The sequence below is a fragment of the Pollachius pollachius genome (assembly GCF_949987615.1).
Source record: "Pollachius pollachius genome assembly, chromosome: 14".
NCBI lineage: Eukaryota > Metazoa > Chordata > Actinopteri > Gadiformes > Gadidae > Pollachius > Pollachius pollachius.
The window spans coordinates 5,965,035-5,982,537 of record NC_136947.1 but is presented as its reverse complement, the minus strand read 5'-3'; the positions used below and the strand labels follow the sequence as shown (position 1 = coordinate 5,982,537).

The 17,503-nt window shown below is 44.8% G+C and overlaps 1 protein-coding gene across 2 annotated transcripts in view; it reads left to right on the top strand.

The window, feature by feature from the left end:
- The window catches only part of myom1a (myomesin 1a (skelemin)), a 29,672-nt gene extending 12,376 nt beyond the window's left edge, over positions 1-17,296 (top strand). Inside the window, exons 12-37 of one of the 2 annotated variants that reach the window (XM_079750812.1) lie at positions 69-125; positions 410-534; positions 852-1,035; positions 1,537-1,711; positions 2,186-2,307; positions 4,205-4,401; positions 4,844-4,970; positions 5,528-5,712; positions 6,258-6,372; positions 6,554-6,710; positions 9,185-9,291; positions 9,561-9,605; positions 10,112-10,248; positions 10,518-10,662; positions 11,164-11,223; positions 11,318-11,385; positions 11,985-12,110; positions 12,905-13,000; positions 13,437-13,524; positions 13,612-13,650; positions 13,801-13,906; positions 14,735-14,898; positions 15,119-15,155; positions 15,410-15,432; positions 15,799-15,854; positions 16,276-17,296. In XM_079750812.1, coding sequence (XP_079606938.1) covers positions 69-125; positions 410-534; positions 852-1,035; positions 1,537-1,711; positions 2,186-2,307; positions 4,205-4,401; positions 4,844-4,970; positions 5,528-5,712; positions 6,258-6,372; positions 6,554-6,710; positions 9,185-9,291; positions 9,561-9,605; positions 10,112-10,248; positions 10,518-10,662; positions 11,164-11,223; positions 11,318-11,385; positions 11,985-12,110; positions 12,905-13,000; positions 13,437-13,524; positions 13,612-13,650; positions 13,801-13,906; positions 14,735-14,898; positions 15,119-15,155; positions 15,410-15,432; positions 15,799-15,854; positions 16,276-16,545 — 3,011 coding nt within the window. In that variant the 3' untranslated portion in view covers positions 16,546-17,296. The remainder of the gene's footprint in view (positions 1-68; positions 126-409; positions 535-851; positions 1,036-1,536; positions 1,712-2,185; positions 2,308-4,204; positions 4,402-4,843; positions 4,971-5,527; positions 5,713-6,257; positions 6,373-6,553; positions 6,711-9,184; positions 9,292-9,560; positions 9,606-10,111; positions 10,249-10,517; positions 10,663-11,163; positions 11,224-11,317; positions 11,386-11,984; positions 12,111-12,904; positions 13,001-13,436; positions 13,525-13,611; positions 13,651-13,800; positions 13,907-14,734; positions 14,899-15,118; positions 15,156-15,409; positions 15,433-15,798; positions 15,855-16,275) is intronic. The other variant, XM_079750813.1, reaches the window with a different exon arrangement.
- Positions 17,297-17,503: the final 207 nt, after the last annotated feature.

Below are 17,503 nucleotides of genomic sequence, written 5' to 3'. Positions count from 1 at the left end.
GGCTGTCGGACCGTCGTCATGTTGCACTGATCGATCCCGTGTGTTTTTGCTCTGATGTTTCGTTCCAGCCGGACCCTCCGCTCCTTGGACCGGGATGATCAAGTTCACTGAGGAGGACCCCACCGGTGAGTTCGTGAGCCCGACTGACCGATCAGATTCATGAGCGTTAGTGTAACCGTGATATCTTTAACTGCGTGTTTGAATGTAATGACTTATGACAACATAGCGATTGACCTTTTGCCAGTTCAACTATTTTCGAGACATTTTAGATTTAACATAAAACATTGCTTTCAAGTGTGTAAAGCTTCTTTCTTTCTTTGTCAATTTTGGTATTGGGGATCAGCATTGTATTGAGTATATAATGACTGAATTTGTACATATTAACATGTATATCCGTTTGCCTCCATAGTGGGCGTGGTCCCTGGGGAGCCCAGCGAAGTGGTGGTCACTGAGGCCACCAAGAGCTACGTGGTGCTGGGCTGGAAGCCCCCCGTCCAGAGGGGTCACGAGGGTGTCATGTACTACATCGAAAAGGTGAGAGGAAAGTCCTACCTTAACATCGGAAGCATCACCTACAAAACATCCGATGCTGCATTCTGATGCACAACCCCAATTTATTACAGAACACAATTGTATGGTAGTGTGTATGTTTACATATTTCCCAATTACTCTCACTTGAGCCGAATTGACATTGCTCATCCTTGTACGTTTCTGTTTCTCTTCCCCACTCTCTCTCTCTCTCTCTCTCTCTCTCTCCCCCTCTCTCTCTCCCCCTCTCTCTCTCTCTCTCTCTCTCTCTCTCTCTCTCTCTCTCTCTCTCTCTCTCTCCTCGCCCTCCCTCCCTCTCCCAGTGCGTTGCAGGAACGGACCAGTGGCAGCGTGTGAACACGGGGATGCCGGTGAAGTCTCCGCGCTACGCCCTGTTCGACCTGGAGGAGAGCGAGTCCTACAGCTTCCGCGTGCGCTGCTGTAACTCAGCCGGCGTGAGCGAGGCCTCCGGGTCCACCAGCAACATCACCGTGGGAGACAAGCTGGGTCAGCAAGAAACTCCCCTTTATCCTCCTTCGATTCTTTTGTTCTTTGATTATTAAGTTCTTTAGTTCTTCTGTTCTTTTGTTCGCTCGTTCTTGATTCTTTTGTTTTTTGATTTTTCCGTTCTTTAATTCTGTCGTTCCTTCGTTATTTGTTCTTTCTTCCCTAACTTCTTTCTTTCTTTCTTTAATTCTTTTACATTTACATTTACAATTAGGGTATTTAGCAGACACTTCTTTCCTAAGCGACTTAATAAGTACAATAAGTACATCGGTGAAAGGAAAGAGAAACAATAATATACATCACTGTCGGTACAGCAAGGATGTTCAGAGAAATCAGCGCCTCGCACTTGTTGCTAGTTGAACGTGTCCCCAGTGGACAACCAAGATAGCGAGGATAAGACGCTACACAATGCTAAATACTATTTCTAAGTGCCAGTTTGTCAAGTCTTTGTAGGGCCAATGTTGTAAATAAAGATCATTTTGAACCTCTCTCTGACCTCAGAACTACCCTCCTCCCCTGGCGCGGTGACCGTCACCAGGAACTGCGCCACCTCCATCGTGGTGTCGTGGGCGGCCTCCAGGGAGGTGAAGCAGCTGGTGGGCTACTACATCGAGTACAGCGTGGTGGGCAGTGAGGCTTGGGTGCCCAGTAACAACAAGCCCGTCAAGAGCACCAGGTCACTGGGATACACTTTACTGGTTTAGCCTAGCCTAGCGTATCTTCTCTAGTTAGTCTAGTTTCGTTTATTTTAGTTTAGTTTTGCATTTTGTCTTACTTTGGGTGTTTTGGGGTTTAGTCGAGTTTACTTTAGCCCATCTTAGCATATCTTCATATCTTAGTTTAGCATAGTACATTTTATTTTATATTATTTTATTTTACTTTAGTCTATTTAATCTTAGATTAGTTGAGCGTGCTTTATTTGATTTTGGATTCTTTTATTTTTCTCATAGTTTAGCTAAAGTCATTATAGTTGATTGAATTCGAGTTCGATTAATACGCTGCATGTCAATTCATTGGAAGACATATGCCCTGGTCTTATTGAGAGTGAGTACTCCACCTATTGGATGTTGCCTGTCATTACAGATCTAAATCACGGCAGTTCCATGAGTTGCTGTTAAACCCAACGACCTGTTGTTTCCATGGTGTTCAGGTTCGTGTGCCATGGCCTGACTACCGGTGAGAAGTATGTGTTCAAGGTGAAGGCCGTGAACGCTGCAGGTTACAGTAACAGCTCCCCACTGTCCGACCCTGTCCTGGTCAAGGCTGCCGTCTGTGAGTTTACCCTAGAATTAGTAAATCATAATCTCCATTCATTTTTTTCCTTTCCCTCACTTTTTTGTCAGTTGTCCTTCATTATTATTATTTTGTTTATCTCACTATGTAAATAACTCAAACCGTCATCCAATTTCTTGTTACCATACATTTACATTTACATTCTCTCATTGTAAACATGTTCTATCCTCTGCTAATACGTTTGCCTCATCATGTGCCCTCCATACATATCATACAGCATTATATGACATATATGAGATCCATAAAGGACATTGCATGTGCCTGACCCTCTAACCATCGCTTACCCTCAAATGTACGTCTTTGTATTCAACCTAGGCTTAAATGGATACGTTTTTTGTATAAGACTGAAATAGCCCGACTTGCTCATTGCTTTCAGCCTGTGCAGCTCATGCCCTTGTGGTTTGTATTCTTGTGTATTGATTGGTAGAGCTTGGGTTCCGCTGTGCCTTGTGATAACTTAAAACAGTGTGTTCTGTGAGGAGCATGTTTCTAACCAGCCCCTCAACCCGGCCTTCCTCGACCAGAGGTACTTAAAGCACAACGTTAAGCTACCTGACATGTAAGTATACTCAATGCAGAGGGGAGGAAGTCTTGGTGTTTGCGTGTGGCCTAACATGACCATGTTTGGAGCCATTAGCTTGCGTTGCATCCTATGAATCTAGTCGGGGTGATTTCATCTGGTATCTAATATCTGTCAGAGGAGCTGGGCATTTATATGAATCTAAAAGTGATGATCCCCCTGTCTCGGTGACTCATCTCAAACGCTGACGTACCCCTATGCCATCAATCTAACCGAGTCAATTTTCATCCAGTAAGACCGCGTGTTTATTTGATTGATGGGAGCACAAGAGCCTGCTGTTTCTCTGAGTAATCCCTGATGACCACCCGAAACTGCATGTCCGCCATCCTTCAAAACCTGGTTGTGATTGAATAACAAGGGGCACATCTTTCTAGTTTTTATTAGTCTATCAATCTGGCGGAGGATGAGGTGTCATGTCCCCACGCACACACACTAACACACAACAAACACACACCCACTATGTTTGGTGTGTGAATAGCGCTGTGTAAATTACATTAAATTAGAATTAACGTTATTAGTCATCCACTGCTAATGATGAAGCAATTTGGCTTCTCTCTCTCTCTCCGTCTCTCTCTCTCTCTCTCTCTCCCCGTCTCTCTCTCTCTTTCTCCGTCTTTCTCTCTCTCTCTCTCTCCCCGTCTCTCTGTCTCTCTCCTTCCCTCCCTCCGTCTCTCTCTCTATCTCTCTGTCTCTCTCTCTCTCTCTCTGTCTCTCTCTCTCTCCGTCTGTCTCTCTATCTGTCTCTCTCTCTCGCCGTCTCTCTCTCCGTCGCTCTCTCTCTCTCTCCCTCTGTCTCTCTCTCTCTGTCTCCCGTCTCTCTCTCTCTCCCTCTCTCTGTCTCTCTCTCTCTCTCTCTCTCGTCTCTCTCTCTCTCCCTCTCTCTGTCTCTCTCTCTCCCTCTCTCTGTCTCTCTCTGTCTCTCGCTCTCTCTGTCTCTCTCTCTGCTCTCTCTCTCTCTCCCTCCGTCTCTGTCTCTCTCTCCCTCCGTCTCTCTCTCTCCGTCTCTCTCTCTCTCCCTGTCTCTCCCTGTCTCTCTCCCTGTCTCTCTCTCTCTCTCTCTCCCTGTCTCTCTCTCTCTCTCTCTCCGTCTCTCTCTCCGTGTCTCTCTCGCACTCCGTCTCTCTCTGCTCTCTCTCTCTCTCCGTCTCTCTCCGTCTCTCTCTCTCTCCGTCTCTCTCTCTCTCTCTCTCTCTCTCCGTCTCTCTCTCTCTCCGTCTCTCCCTGTCTCTCTCTCTCACTCTCTCTCTCTCTCTCTCTCTCTCTCTCTTTCTCTCCCTCTCTCTCTCTCTCTCCTAGCTGTCCCTGGGAAGCCCTCTGCGGTGACCCTGGTTGAGGCTGCCAAGGACTACATGGTGCTGAGCTGGAGCGCGCCGGCCTTCGACGGCGGGGCCGAGATCACGGGCTACTACGTGAACTACAGGACGGTGAAGGGAGAGGTGGTGGGCAAATGGCATGAGCTGAACTCCAAAGCTGTTAACGCCACGTCCTACAAGGTAGGCTGTTCTTGGTCTTAACAGCTTCACATTCACTCTTTCATGGTAACGATGCTTATGACGTTTTATTGTATGATTCTGACGGCCGAACAAATGCCACGTTTGTTTTTTGTTTTTACTTGGATCTTATTTCTGTGGAAATAATTTGGGGCGTTAGTTATATTATGATAATTATTTGACACCTGTGAGACTGTAATTATAATTCGCATTATAATTAACAGCTAGGTACATAGCCTTGCCTTGACCAGATACAACATGAGTCATCGATGGAATAATGAACTGTAATTGGTTGGATAGCCAATGTACCTTGCAGCAAACGAAAAACAATGTCAAGCTGGAAAGCAGATTTATTCAGGTGTCGGGTCGATCACAAATTATGAATATTTAATAAATAATGATCATTCTGTCCTCATTCGTCCTGTTCTGCTCTTTTCCCCAACAGGCCGAGGGCCTGAAGGAGAACCTCTTCTACCAGTTCCAGGTGCGGGCCATGAACATGGCGGGTGTGAGCAAGGCCTCTCTGGCTGCTAAAGCTCTGGAGTGCAAGGAATGGACCATCACTGTGCCAGGTATACTACAGGCTGGGGGGGACTTCACATACACACACACGCGGGCAAAGGATGAAGACAAACACCTCAAGTGGCCCATTTCAATCGACATGAATAGAATGTTAATTACATCTTTCAATATATTTCAGTATCACGCTATACACTTTGTTTATTTGTTGGATCTAGTCCAAGTACACACCAACAAAAGGTTAAACAGTTACCAGTACAGAAAAATAAGAAAGTTGGTAAATCATAATCCCAATGGTTTGCATAAGCATTATTCATAACATCATTATTTTGCTGCACGCTAAAAATATAAAGTTCCCGTTCCTGATAATGTCATTCTGCTTCAAAGACATACCATTCATGTGTCACCAATTCTTTCAACCACAAACCGGAAAAATCGCTGAGCGGAGCGAACGCCCAACACAGATCTCTTGTTTCGGGGCTGGCCCCATGAAACACACTAGACTCCAACAACAACAACAACAACAACAACAACAACAACGCAGCAGCCGTCTGAAGAGCTCTCCAGGGAACCCGGTGGGATGACGTGTGGCTCCTCTCTCCGTCCCCAGGCACTCCTCTCGGCCTCCACGCGTTGGAGGTGCGCGACACCTCCCTGGTGGTGCTCTGGGACCTCCCGGCGTTCAACGGGCGCTCCCCGGTCATCGGCTACTACCTGGACATCAAGGAGGCGGCGGGCGGCGCCGGGGCCTGGAGGGCGGTGCACGAGAAGGTCCACCAGATCAAGTACATGAAGGTAACGGACGCCAGGGGACGACAGGGCGGTGTGCGTGGTGCGGTGACGGAACGGGGTCCGTCCGGTAAGCGAGACGTTTTCGTTTTATTCGCTGGGTTTTCTCAATGTTCGAATGTGAAACCTTGACCCTAGTCGGTTCTGCATGGACAGTTGTGCGGGGTTCAACACTTTGGCTGTAGTGTACATCCTACAAAAACATGCGTTTAAAGTAATTTGCAAGATGGTGGATATTTCTTTACAGTGCTGTTGATATTTATCCCATATTTATGAATATTGGAAATATTACATATAAGGTGGTCGGACAGAAAGTATTTCTACACGTCAATCACAATGTATAGTTTTTAATGTCTCATAAACAAGTTTGTCCACAGATTTTGGTTAACTCATCCACCGTATGCCTTTGTTGATGCTGACTTTCGAAAAAATATATTTTTTTGTAGCATACACAATATACATACCTATGTATATATTTGTATGCATACAGACTCAAATATGTAAATATTTGAGTCTGAAGAAACATGTTTTTTTTTATGCCTGTTGTCCAGGTGACCGGTCTGAGTGCTGGTACTTCCTACATGTTCCGTCTGCGAGCAGAAAATCTGGCCGGCGTGGGAAAACCATCAGGTGTCCTCGGCCCAATTCTGGCCCAGACTCGCCCAGGTGAGTCACACACACTCACACAACGACACCGACACCGACACACACACACACACACACACACACACACACACACACACACACACACACACACACACACACACAAATAGACACCGACATACATACAGTCAAACCCACAGCAAAGACACACAAACAAACTAAGTAACTGTGTATAATGCCGCAGGCACCCATGAGATCGAGGTGGACGTGGACGACGACGGTGTGATCTCAATGATCTTCCAGTGCTCTGAGATGGCTCAGGACTCCGAGTTCATCTGGTCCAAGAACTACAAGAGCATCACAGACAGCTCCCGCATCACTGTTGTTACCCAGGGCGGCAAGTGGGTACCCTTTGTGTGTGTGTGTGTGTGTGTGTGTGTGTGTGTGTGTGTGTGTGTGTGTGTGTGTGTGTGTGTGTGTGTGTGTGTGTGTGTGTGTGTGTGTGTGTGTGTGTGTGTGTGTGTGTGCGCCGGTGTGTGTGTGTGTGTGTGAATGTCGGACTACCTGTGGGTGTGTTTTGTGTGTGTGTGTGTATATGTGTACGTATCACTTGGTGAAAGGCGGTGTATCTGGACAGGAATAACCCTGTATACTCCTGCATACTCAACAGATAATTGGATGTATCATGGAGTTTGATTGACTGCAATGCTCCGGGATATGAATCAGGTTTGGGGGCCTATCCCCTGCTGGGGGCTTGAAAGCAAAGATTTGCATTTCACACCTTGTGCCACCAGTTGCCATGGTGAATAATCCCCTTGGGGGTGCTTTTGCAAGGGAACATTTTAAACGTGTGGGCACCATGTATCGTTCAATTTGTCTAAAGTCTTTCCTAGGTTTGGGGTGGTTGTTGTTTGTTCAGATGTAGATAATATATATATGGGGACAAACAGAAAGAATAACACAATTGTTTTATGAATAAAATCAACACAGTACAGTCAGAATCGGACAAAAACTATACACAGTAGACAGAGAATACAACACAGTGTGCAGAACCACAGCGGATACAAGACATCCACAGGGAAGGTGTGAAGTTGAAGGGGGGCGAGGGACATTATTTGTGGTTTAAACCTTCTGTCCCACACGTATAACCGTCGTGGGAGATTGGGTTCAACGGGCTACTGCGGCCTCCTCGTGGATCTATCTTGGGTACCTTGTGCGTGGTGATTCACTTCCTATTTTGGATCTGCGTCCAGTCCATTCTGTTTCACCCCAAACAGGGCAGACTTTTTTGTCCTTCAGGCTTGAGGTCGGACGACCCACACCAACCTTCAGTCCAAGATAGCATCGTGCTCCTGAGAGATCATAGCTGGTGTTGAGGTCCTCAACAAGGCAACCTCTAGCATGGTTTGAGGAAAACTAGCTCTGGCCTTTTGCAGAGGCAAAACACAGACTGGAATCGAATTAGACCAACGAAAATATCAAATGTGAAAAAAGAATAGATTATGATTTAACTTTATATTTTCTTTCCTTGCCTCTTGTGAGTGGTGATCTTGCCCTCCTCTTGCTTGTTCAGATTCTCTTTTTGGGTTGTCATGTAACTCTTTTGAAAAGTCTCAAAATAGGTCTGGCAGGATGCTAGAGGGAGAGAGCCAAAAGTTGTTTGTATCGCTAATGCAGCCTGTAAGCAGATAATAACATCCTGGTTGTGTGGGGAGATTACACAATGGAGAAGAACGGAAGATTGATTCCTTGTTAATTGGTGTTTTTGCCCATGCTCTTTGTCCCCTGGTTGTGTGCAAAACCCACTTACTTGAAACCACACAGTAGCTTTCATCCAAACTCCATTGCAAAAAAAAATGTTTCTTGGGTAAAATCAAACAGAGTATGTAAAAATACGTCATTGCAATGACCACAAAACTGTCCTTCCCTTTGTTCCTCGTTCCTCCCATGGCTCCTAAACCCAAGCCTTTTCCTTTTTTTTGATTCTGCAATGGGAAATCGCATTGGGCAACAAAGAGTATTGGGCCTCTTTTGTTCTAAAGAGGTCACTGCTGACGTATCGAGCACTGTCGAATCTGGTAGGCTGGTGTGAAGTGGAACTTTCTGCAACTAACTTCAGAGTGGGAAGGAGGGCGGGCCTCAGTTCCCAGCCCTTCTCCGACTTTAGTGGCATCAGAGAGGCCTAGCCATCACTGTGGTCAGGCAGATCACTGCAAAGCCTTGTCTTAATAGCCCTATTCTGACATTTGCGGGACTTTGTTATGGATCCCCATAACAAATTGCTGCAGGCATCCATACCTCTGGCTAACAGCAGATCTGGATGAATTATCCCATTATTCAAGCTGTGTGTGTGTGTGTGTGTGTGTGTGTGTGTGTGTGTGTGTGTGTGTGTGTGTGTGTGTGTGTGTGTGTCTGGGTCTGGGTCTGGGTGTGGGTGTGGGTGTGTGTGTGTGTGTCTACAAGTGTGTGCGGTTATATATTTAAGTATATGTTTAAAAAAAATTGAATCTAATATGGGTTCCAGCATTGTGAGACACAGAAAACACTTTTATTGATTGTACTTTGCTAATTCTCATCATGGAGCTTTTCGAAAGGTTTCTTACATCATTATTTTGGGTCGGCAACAAATCGGACGACAGTACGGTGTCTATCCAAACTTTTGCGACCCAATGCCCCATGTGTCTGTGCCAAGGACAGCCGTAGCTGAGGTTTGGGGGCTGTATTTCCTCACCTCCATTTTGTGTAGCACTTCAGAGGTCAGATCCCAACGTGAGCTTGTCTGCACTGTACCCACATGCATGACCCCACTGCCGTGCAGGCTCCGTGGGATCCCGACCTGTCGTGTGTAAGGTTTTCTACCGTTCTACCCCCCCAGGTCCAGGGCTATCTTCAACAGCCCCTCCCTGGAGGACCTGGGGACCTTCTCCTGCATGGTCACCAACACAGAGGGCTTCTCCGCCAGCTACACACTCACCGAGGAAGGTGAGTCACGCACACACATACACGCACACACATAGACACGCGCAACAAAAAATGGCCTTTTATCAAGAAATTGGATATTGTATTTGCGGTTACTGTCTGGAGACCACTGGTTAAAAAAAGGTGGTCAACTAACATTTAAAGCAGCATTTCTGAAACCAGTTTTGGTGATAGCAGATCATATGAATTGTGTTTAGGATGTAGACCTTTGAGCTATTCATCGGATTTCCTCACAATCACCCACTGTTTCTCTGCTCTGTTGTGATTGACAGCTCTCAATCGCCTTCTGGACATCAGCCATGAGCACAAGTTCCCTGGTAGGTATATCTAACTTGGACGACACTATCAAGGTTCAGAATATGCCTGTAGAGAGTGTGTATCTAATTTTTTGTTCGTTAATGCACTCAAGTGCTAAATTAGTAAAGAGATGCTTAACAATGATGAGCACCAGCCCCCTATGCTTTCTACTTAACCTTCATGCCAATTCAATTTAATTGGTAATGATAGCTAAAATACAACTACGCTTGAGTTTGAGTCTAGGGGCTTTGATCAGAGGAAGTGTAAATACATGCATATATTGCAAATGAGTGTAATCACATTGGGCTAAATAGCCAGAGGCTACTCCTCAGGGCTTGCACAGTGCTTCTCTTAGCATACCGAGTTATTACGCTAGTGATCATATTAGTGTCACGGTCAATTTTATTATAAAAGAACAAGTCTGTGGTTACTAGGATAACAAAACCACTGCTGCCAGACTCTCATCCTTCCTCCTCCTCCTCTTCCTCTCTCCCTGTGTTCCCCTCGCCCCTGTGATGGTGTCCAGTTATTCCCTTCAAGAAGGAAATGTCCATGGACCTGCTGGAGAAGGGCCGCGTGCGCTTCTGGACCCAGGTGGAGCAATGCACCGCCGCCTGCAAGGTGGAGTACGTGTTCAACAACGCAGCCGTCACCGCAGGACAGGTAAAGAAAGCCTTCAGTGTATCCTCCACATCAAGACACAATGCTGCCTTCTGAAATGGCGCCCTCGTTTTGTAATGCTTAACAGAAGAGCTCAGCTCAACTATAGGACTTAACATCGACATGCTGGAGACTAGAAATAGATTAAAAACACTAATGTATAAAACAATAATGTATAATTTGAATATATCTCATACATTATTGACTTTTGTGTTGAAACATGCGATCGATTTAAGGGCTATACATAATATATGCATTTGTTTGGTTTCCAGAAATACTCAATGAACTTCGACCAGAAGACCGGCATCATTGAGATGTTCATGGACTCCCTGGAGGTCACAGACGAGGGAACGTTCACCTTTAACCTGGTGGACGGCAAGGCCAAGGGAACCACCAGCCTGGTGCTCATCGGAGATGGTAGGAGGGTCTGGATTCAATGTGCTCTGGATCATATGTTATGTGTGTGTCCCTGATGGAGGCCTTCAGTGTTTTACCTACAGTGGATGGCCACACGGGGGCAGCATAGGCCAACCTTTTTCTGTTATAAGTATTATGGTTGGATGAAGGACGGAAAGGCATTGTAGGAATACTTCCATTTGTATATTACAGTGGGTAGCAGCAAGATGGCCTAGATTTAAGACCAACTGGAACCCTTTCTGTGCGTTGTTGTATTTATTAGGTATTCACAGTGTATCTGTGGATACCTATTATTATTCTAGGAATTAAATATTATTTATGTTCTGTCTGTGTTTTTTGTGGCATGTCAAATGTATATTTGTTGTTTCTTCCCACCTTTAAATAAATGCTTGCTAGGAGGGTAATTAGCAGGCTACTGATTTAACACATTTGAAGCTCAGTGCACCTGCCTTGACTGCATGTATTAAAATATGTGTTTTATATATTCTTGGCATATTCCAGAGTTCAGAGAGCTCCAGAAGAAGTCTGAATTCGAGAGGGCTGAATGGGTCAGGAAACAAGGTAAGGCCCTTCCACTGGAAAAGACACATCCAAGCGCAGACAACGTTCCTACTCCCATTTCAACACCTGCTCACATCTCCCTTCCTGCCAACAGGTCCCCACTTTGTGGAGTACCTCGGTTTCACCGTCACCGAGGAATGTAATGTGCTGCTTAAATGCCAGGTGAGGACAGCAGCGCTGTGCCCCTCATTAAAGGTTCAGAGGGTCGAATTCAGTGGCATCTAGGGGATTGAACCTGGCATACATTTGATATAATATTTATAAGGACGTCCTAATGAGGGTATAGTCCCATAAAAATAAGAATCCTTGTTGTTAACCTGCGCAGAGATGCCTTGTACATGTTTTATCATTTTTATTATAGCTTGGTTTTTTTCGTGTCTGCAGGAAACTTTGTTAACCACCTCAAAGAACAGTTTTTCTTTTTTAGCTTGTAAGCAATAACCTTTAGTTTTACAGACAGAAAAATACAAATAAAAATAAAAAATATCAAGGAACCGCATCACTCGAAACCTTGGCTACTCGATGGTGTTGTAGACAATGAAATGAGTTTGAGGCGCTAGTAGAGGCCACTACAGGCCGCCATAGCTCCTTCATTGGAAAGGGGGGGGTTCAGTCGGTTAAAATCTCACCACTAGATGGCACAAAATCCCACACATTGCTCTTTGAAGCACTGTTCCTGTGACCAACGGCCTTGTATGGCCGCATCAGGACGACGTGCCATCGTGTGTACATGGATACAGTAATGATGCTCCTGCCCGCAGATTGGAAACATCAAACCCGAGACTGAGATCGAGTGGTACAAGGACAAGGTGAACATCCACGCGGACGACGAGGACTCCAAGAAAATCGAGATGGAGGACGGGCTGTTGACCTTTAACATCGGAAAGGTCAGGCCATCGGAGAGACGTCTTGTACAATTTTTATCATTTTTATTATAGCTTGGTTTTTTCGTGTCTGCAGGAAACTTTGAGCCCCAAATAGTCGACCACTGGAAGCCATTCCTCTCAAAACGCTGCTTCGCTTCCATTAAAGATCCATCGGCACGTGACATGCTTCAACGCTTCCATGCTCTCCCTCTCTGACTTAGACTTATAACTGAGGATAGTTTGGTAATAAAAAGGATTTGGGCATTCTGCCATCTACCGAGCTATCTACTGTCAGTCAGCATGCAGAGTAAGAACGCAGGGCCGTTTGAATTCTGTGTTTTTCATAAGTTATATTCACTATTCTATGCGTAATTTTCTTCAATCATGCACCAGGACCTATTAACGAGAAATTGTACTGGAGTTGATGTCCATATACCCTATGTATATTGTTATCCCTGTATTTAATTAATATAGTTATCAGTGGTTAGCCTATTCTAACTACTAGACTTGCCGTAGCTTGGACTGCTTGTCAACTCCTTAGAATCAACGTCAATATGTGGATTTGAGGCTCAGAATAGCTCCTATATTTAACAACACCATGTAAAAGGCCCTTGACTCCTGGTCAGTGATGGTCATACGTCTGATGGATCTAAAAACACATAAAGAATACGTAAACAAACCATGATTGACCAAAAAGAGAGAGGGTCAGAGTAATAACTGCATGAGCTCAGGAGGGATGGCCCTTCCTGAACCTCGCCACTCCTGTGAAACCCGCCCTGGCTATTAACCCCGGCTTATCTGTCTAATTTCCACAGTGCGTTACTAAGCCAGACAAAGAGCAAGCAGAAGAGGAGCAAGAAAAACCAAAGAGGCCGGCCGCGGAACTCACCCCAGCCGCCCTGAGACCCAAAGTCTGGAAACATTTACATTGCTGCCATAAGTTGTCGCCTATAAAACCTGCTTGTGTGTCTGCTTGCATCGCCTCGCCCCTCTTCCAGATTTCCCATGTTTATTTGTTCATGTTTAGTATTTCTTTTTTATAACGTTTCTCTCCTTTAAATCCATCCTGAGCAGGAGAAGAGCTTTCCTCTGAGGAGTTTATTCCCACTTAGCAATTTCTCTATCCCGCTTGTCCTTCATTTCCCTTTCTGTCCCGCACCATTATTGTACATCAACTGCATTCCCCGTCGCAAGAATTTCATAAATCTCAAGGTTTTTTAAAATTTCGTGAGAATTTTAATTCCTATATCTGTATGGAAATGACCGTTCCATACAGAGAGAAAGGGCATCCGATGGTGGTTCACGATCCCCTGGGAAGAGGTCTGAATCCCACCGTGTCTCCCTTAGATTTCCAAGAGTGATGCCGGCGTTTACGAGGTCAAGTTAAGGGACGAAAGAGGCAAAGACACGAGTACATTCGATCTGACCGACGCAGGTAACAGACGAAGGATCAGATGCTTCTGTAATGAGAGGTTGTGCGCAACATGAAAGAAAATCATATCACGTTTTTTCCTTTCTCCAGGCTACCAGGCTGTTATGAATGAAGTCTTCAGGGTTATCGGTGAGTCATCCGTTTGAACACGATCCTTGTCGCGTCAATGTATTATGCAACTGTATATGGGGTCACTATTCCCACATGGACGGTTAGATTACCTTTGAGACTCGTTTCACAAGGCATTAAGGTATTATAATCATTCTCTTTTCATTGCAGCCAACTCCTCCACCGGCATCTCGGTCATCAGCACTGAGCACGGAATCGTGCTATCCTCCAACGTCATCTATTACACCCATGAGCTGCGTGTCGGCTGGCTCCAAAAGTGCGTCATAATCACCCACCTTGAACACCATCGCTATGTTCTGTATTTTAAGTAACACCCATGCATATTCCACCACCAAATTCTCCTATTTAAAAACTTCAGAGGCTTCTGCTTAAAGCTAGGGAAGGCAATTTGAATCACCCAAGCTAGAGTAAGCTAGATTTTGAAAGTATTGAATTTAAAACATCCCACCCCTTACCTCAGGCCTCCCTCCAAAGCTACTCACCCAAGGCACGTGATTAGCTTGCAATCTTTTACAATTGCTCTGCCTAGCCTTGTGGAAGACTCTGGTCATGCACATAGAGGAAACGGGTGCTGCAGGTATCCAGGTCGGTAGGTGGACCTACAGATCATTCAATCCACTCAGGCTAAATGAACTGAGTGGACAGAGATTTTCAACAAATATTACAGAAAAAGCTTTTAAAATAAAGTGCCTACCCTGTCTTTAAGCCAGGATTAGAATCAGCCTATTATTGGTTAAATGTCCGGAAGGAGGATAGTCTTAAGAATCTAGGTTTGATCCCCTAAGTCTGCAGTCTACCTGCAGGTATGCTAGATCAATATGCCTTATCCGTATATGCTGCTAAACGTCCTTCATCCAACAATTCACTACTAGAAGCTTTAATTTAAAACTTTTAATAAATAGAAAATAACCGTTGATTTAGCTTGGTTTTTTTTCTCCCTTGTTTTTGATACAAAGAAAATTGAAATTCATGCGTTCATGGCCAAAGATTGCTTTTTATGATATACTTTCCTTTTACGCCATTTTTCTTTTGAAGATTGTTTGAGCAAATGAATACTAATGAATATATTTCTGTTTGACCTCAGAGAGAGCAAGATAACCAGCTCTACCAGGCAAGAGTGTGGAGTCACAGGGGAGCAGCTTTGGCTGAAGATCAATGAGCCCACAGAGAAGGACAAGGGCAAGTACACCATAGACATCTTCGACGGCAAGGATGGACTCAAGAGGGTCTTCGACCTGTCTGGTCAAGGTGAGCGGGATCCTTCAATTTCTCGGCATGGCATTCGAAACAATACCTTTTCGAATTGTTAGTATATTGTTCATGGTGAAGATAAAAAATGACATTTATTTGGTTGTTATGTGGGACATGGAGTCGTTGGATAACAATGTGCTGGTTGTAGGCCCCACTTAGTGTGTGCTCAAACCTTTCATGCAAAGGGAACCTGATGTTGTTCTGCTTGTCTGTGCAGCATGGCAAGAGGCATTTGAAGAATTCCAGAGGCTGAAGTAAGTGATGAATTTAGTTGGAATGCACCGACTGTTGCATACTTGTCATCTATTTGAAAACAATGTTTATGCAAATACTTACAAATTGCAACTGGAAAATCAAAACTTAAAATCCCTTTTGGGAGGCTTCCGGAGACATCCGACTAACGGTGCATTTCCAGTCATTGTTCGGCAGAGAGGAAAATATGTTTTTCAACGCCATGGCTTTGATACCTTTTTGAGATACTTCTGACAATGTCTCCTTCCTTCCTCAGAGCGGCTGCGATTGCAGAAAGAAGTAAGTGGGTATTTATGCCACAGTTTTTCCCAAGAGATCTCCATGTCTAAAATAATGTTTCCCAGTCTAAAATAATGTCAGCATTTCCCCTGATACCGACATGGCTAGGTTTGAACTGGAGGTCAATTGTGGTTTTAATATCTAGTCTATCTGGCCATAAAGACAGTCCAGTCTGAAATTAGAAATATGACTTTACTTTCTTCCTAGAGAATATATGCTGTAGAGTAAACATGTATATTTATTCTTATATTTTACGTTTGTTCATTAGGAAAATCATCTACTTACATCCCACACATCGGACCACTGTGAATGTCAAATTGATTGACGTGTTGTTATTCTGACAGTGTTATCTCACTTCCTTTCCAGACCGCGCTCGTGTCATTGGAGGCCTGCCAGATGTGGTTGCGATCCAGCAGGGCAAGGTGAATAGATTAGCTATTCAAGAGATTACCTCTGCTTGTTCTTGCACAACGTGTTTCTCTCTCTCTCCCTCTTTAGCTCTATCTCTCTATCTCACTTTAACCCTTTTTCTAATGTCTCTCTCTTCCACTGTCTTGCATATATATTTATGTAGGCCTATTTTCCCCATTCATTTTCTCTGTATCATGAGCAGCGTTTTTCTGTGTGTCGATGTTATGGCATACACACAAACCAACACACACACACACACACCAACAAACACACACACCAACCCCCCCCCCACACACACACACATACACACACACACCAACACACAAACACACACATACACACACACCAACAAACACACACACACACACAAACACATCCAAAAAAAGACCAAGAAACCAAAACACTAACTTGCTTCCCCCCCCCCCCCACTAGTCCCTGAACCTGACTGGCAACGTGTGGGGCGACCCGGCCCCCACGGTCTGCTGGCTGAAGAACGACAAGGAACTGGTGACGGATGACCGCTACACGCTCAAGTTTGAGAATGGGAAGTACGCCAGCATCACCATCGCCGGGGTGACCACCGCCGACTCGGGCAAATACGCCCTGCGGGTCAGCAACAAGTACGGCACGGAGAACGGCGAGTTCACCGTCAGCGTGTACACCCCCGAGGACGAGGAGAAGAAGGAGGACAAGAAGGAGTGAAGTGATGATGGGGTTCTGATGTTAGGAGAATGTTAGGAGTGGGAGGGGAGTGAGAGAGAGAGAGAGAGAGAGAGAGAGAGAGTGAAGTGGGACAGGGCTATCTCTGAAAGTCGTTCACCCCAGTGCAAAATAAGTACAGCTGAAGCAGTCTGAATAAAAGATGACAGGGACAAAGTTACAACGCTTCCCGCTGCCTTTTTCCTGCACAGGGCTAAAAACAACAACCTAGAAAGCCTTGGGGGTGTGTTGCTCTTCACGGAATGAAGCTCAGATTATGTAATAGGGGAATATATATGTCGCTTAACATGTCTTTTCTGTTTTTTGTTGATTTTGGTTTTCAGATAGTACAAAAAAGCTAATCGGTAGACAATCACTGTTTAACAAAAGGAAAACACCTAATAATCAAAACATAGTTTTGAATAACTTCCTAAATTGTTAAAGTCAATGCTCTCTCACACCAAGGCACTGCTGAGGTTATGGTGTAATTTAGTGTTTTTTTGGTTATTGCTTTGCAAATATAAAACTCTCACCCAGACAAAAATAAATGCGTAATAATAATCATTGTATACCATGAATGGAACCCATTTTCTGTAATATTAGTGCGCTATTCTGTCACTGTGTTTAAGTGACGTCATGTATGTAAGCCGAGGTCTCAAGTCATTCGTCGGGAGGAGTCGAAAGAGAACAAGAAGAAAATGTCGTGCAATGTGGACATGTGAACACTAATCTGTCTGGGCATATGTTGCCCCGCACGCTGTATCTCTACACGCTGTAGAGATCGATACACAAGCATGACACTCAACGAATGTATTTACAAGTGTACGGGGAAAATTTAAAAAAAAAACTTTCAAATAATGACTGCCCTCCAGAATGGCTTGAGACCGAAAATAAATGTATTCTCCAATAAAGAAAGTTGACCCGGCTCGATATGTACATACAATCTCTTGACTGTACAACA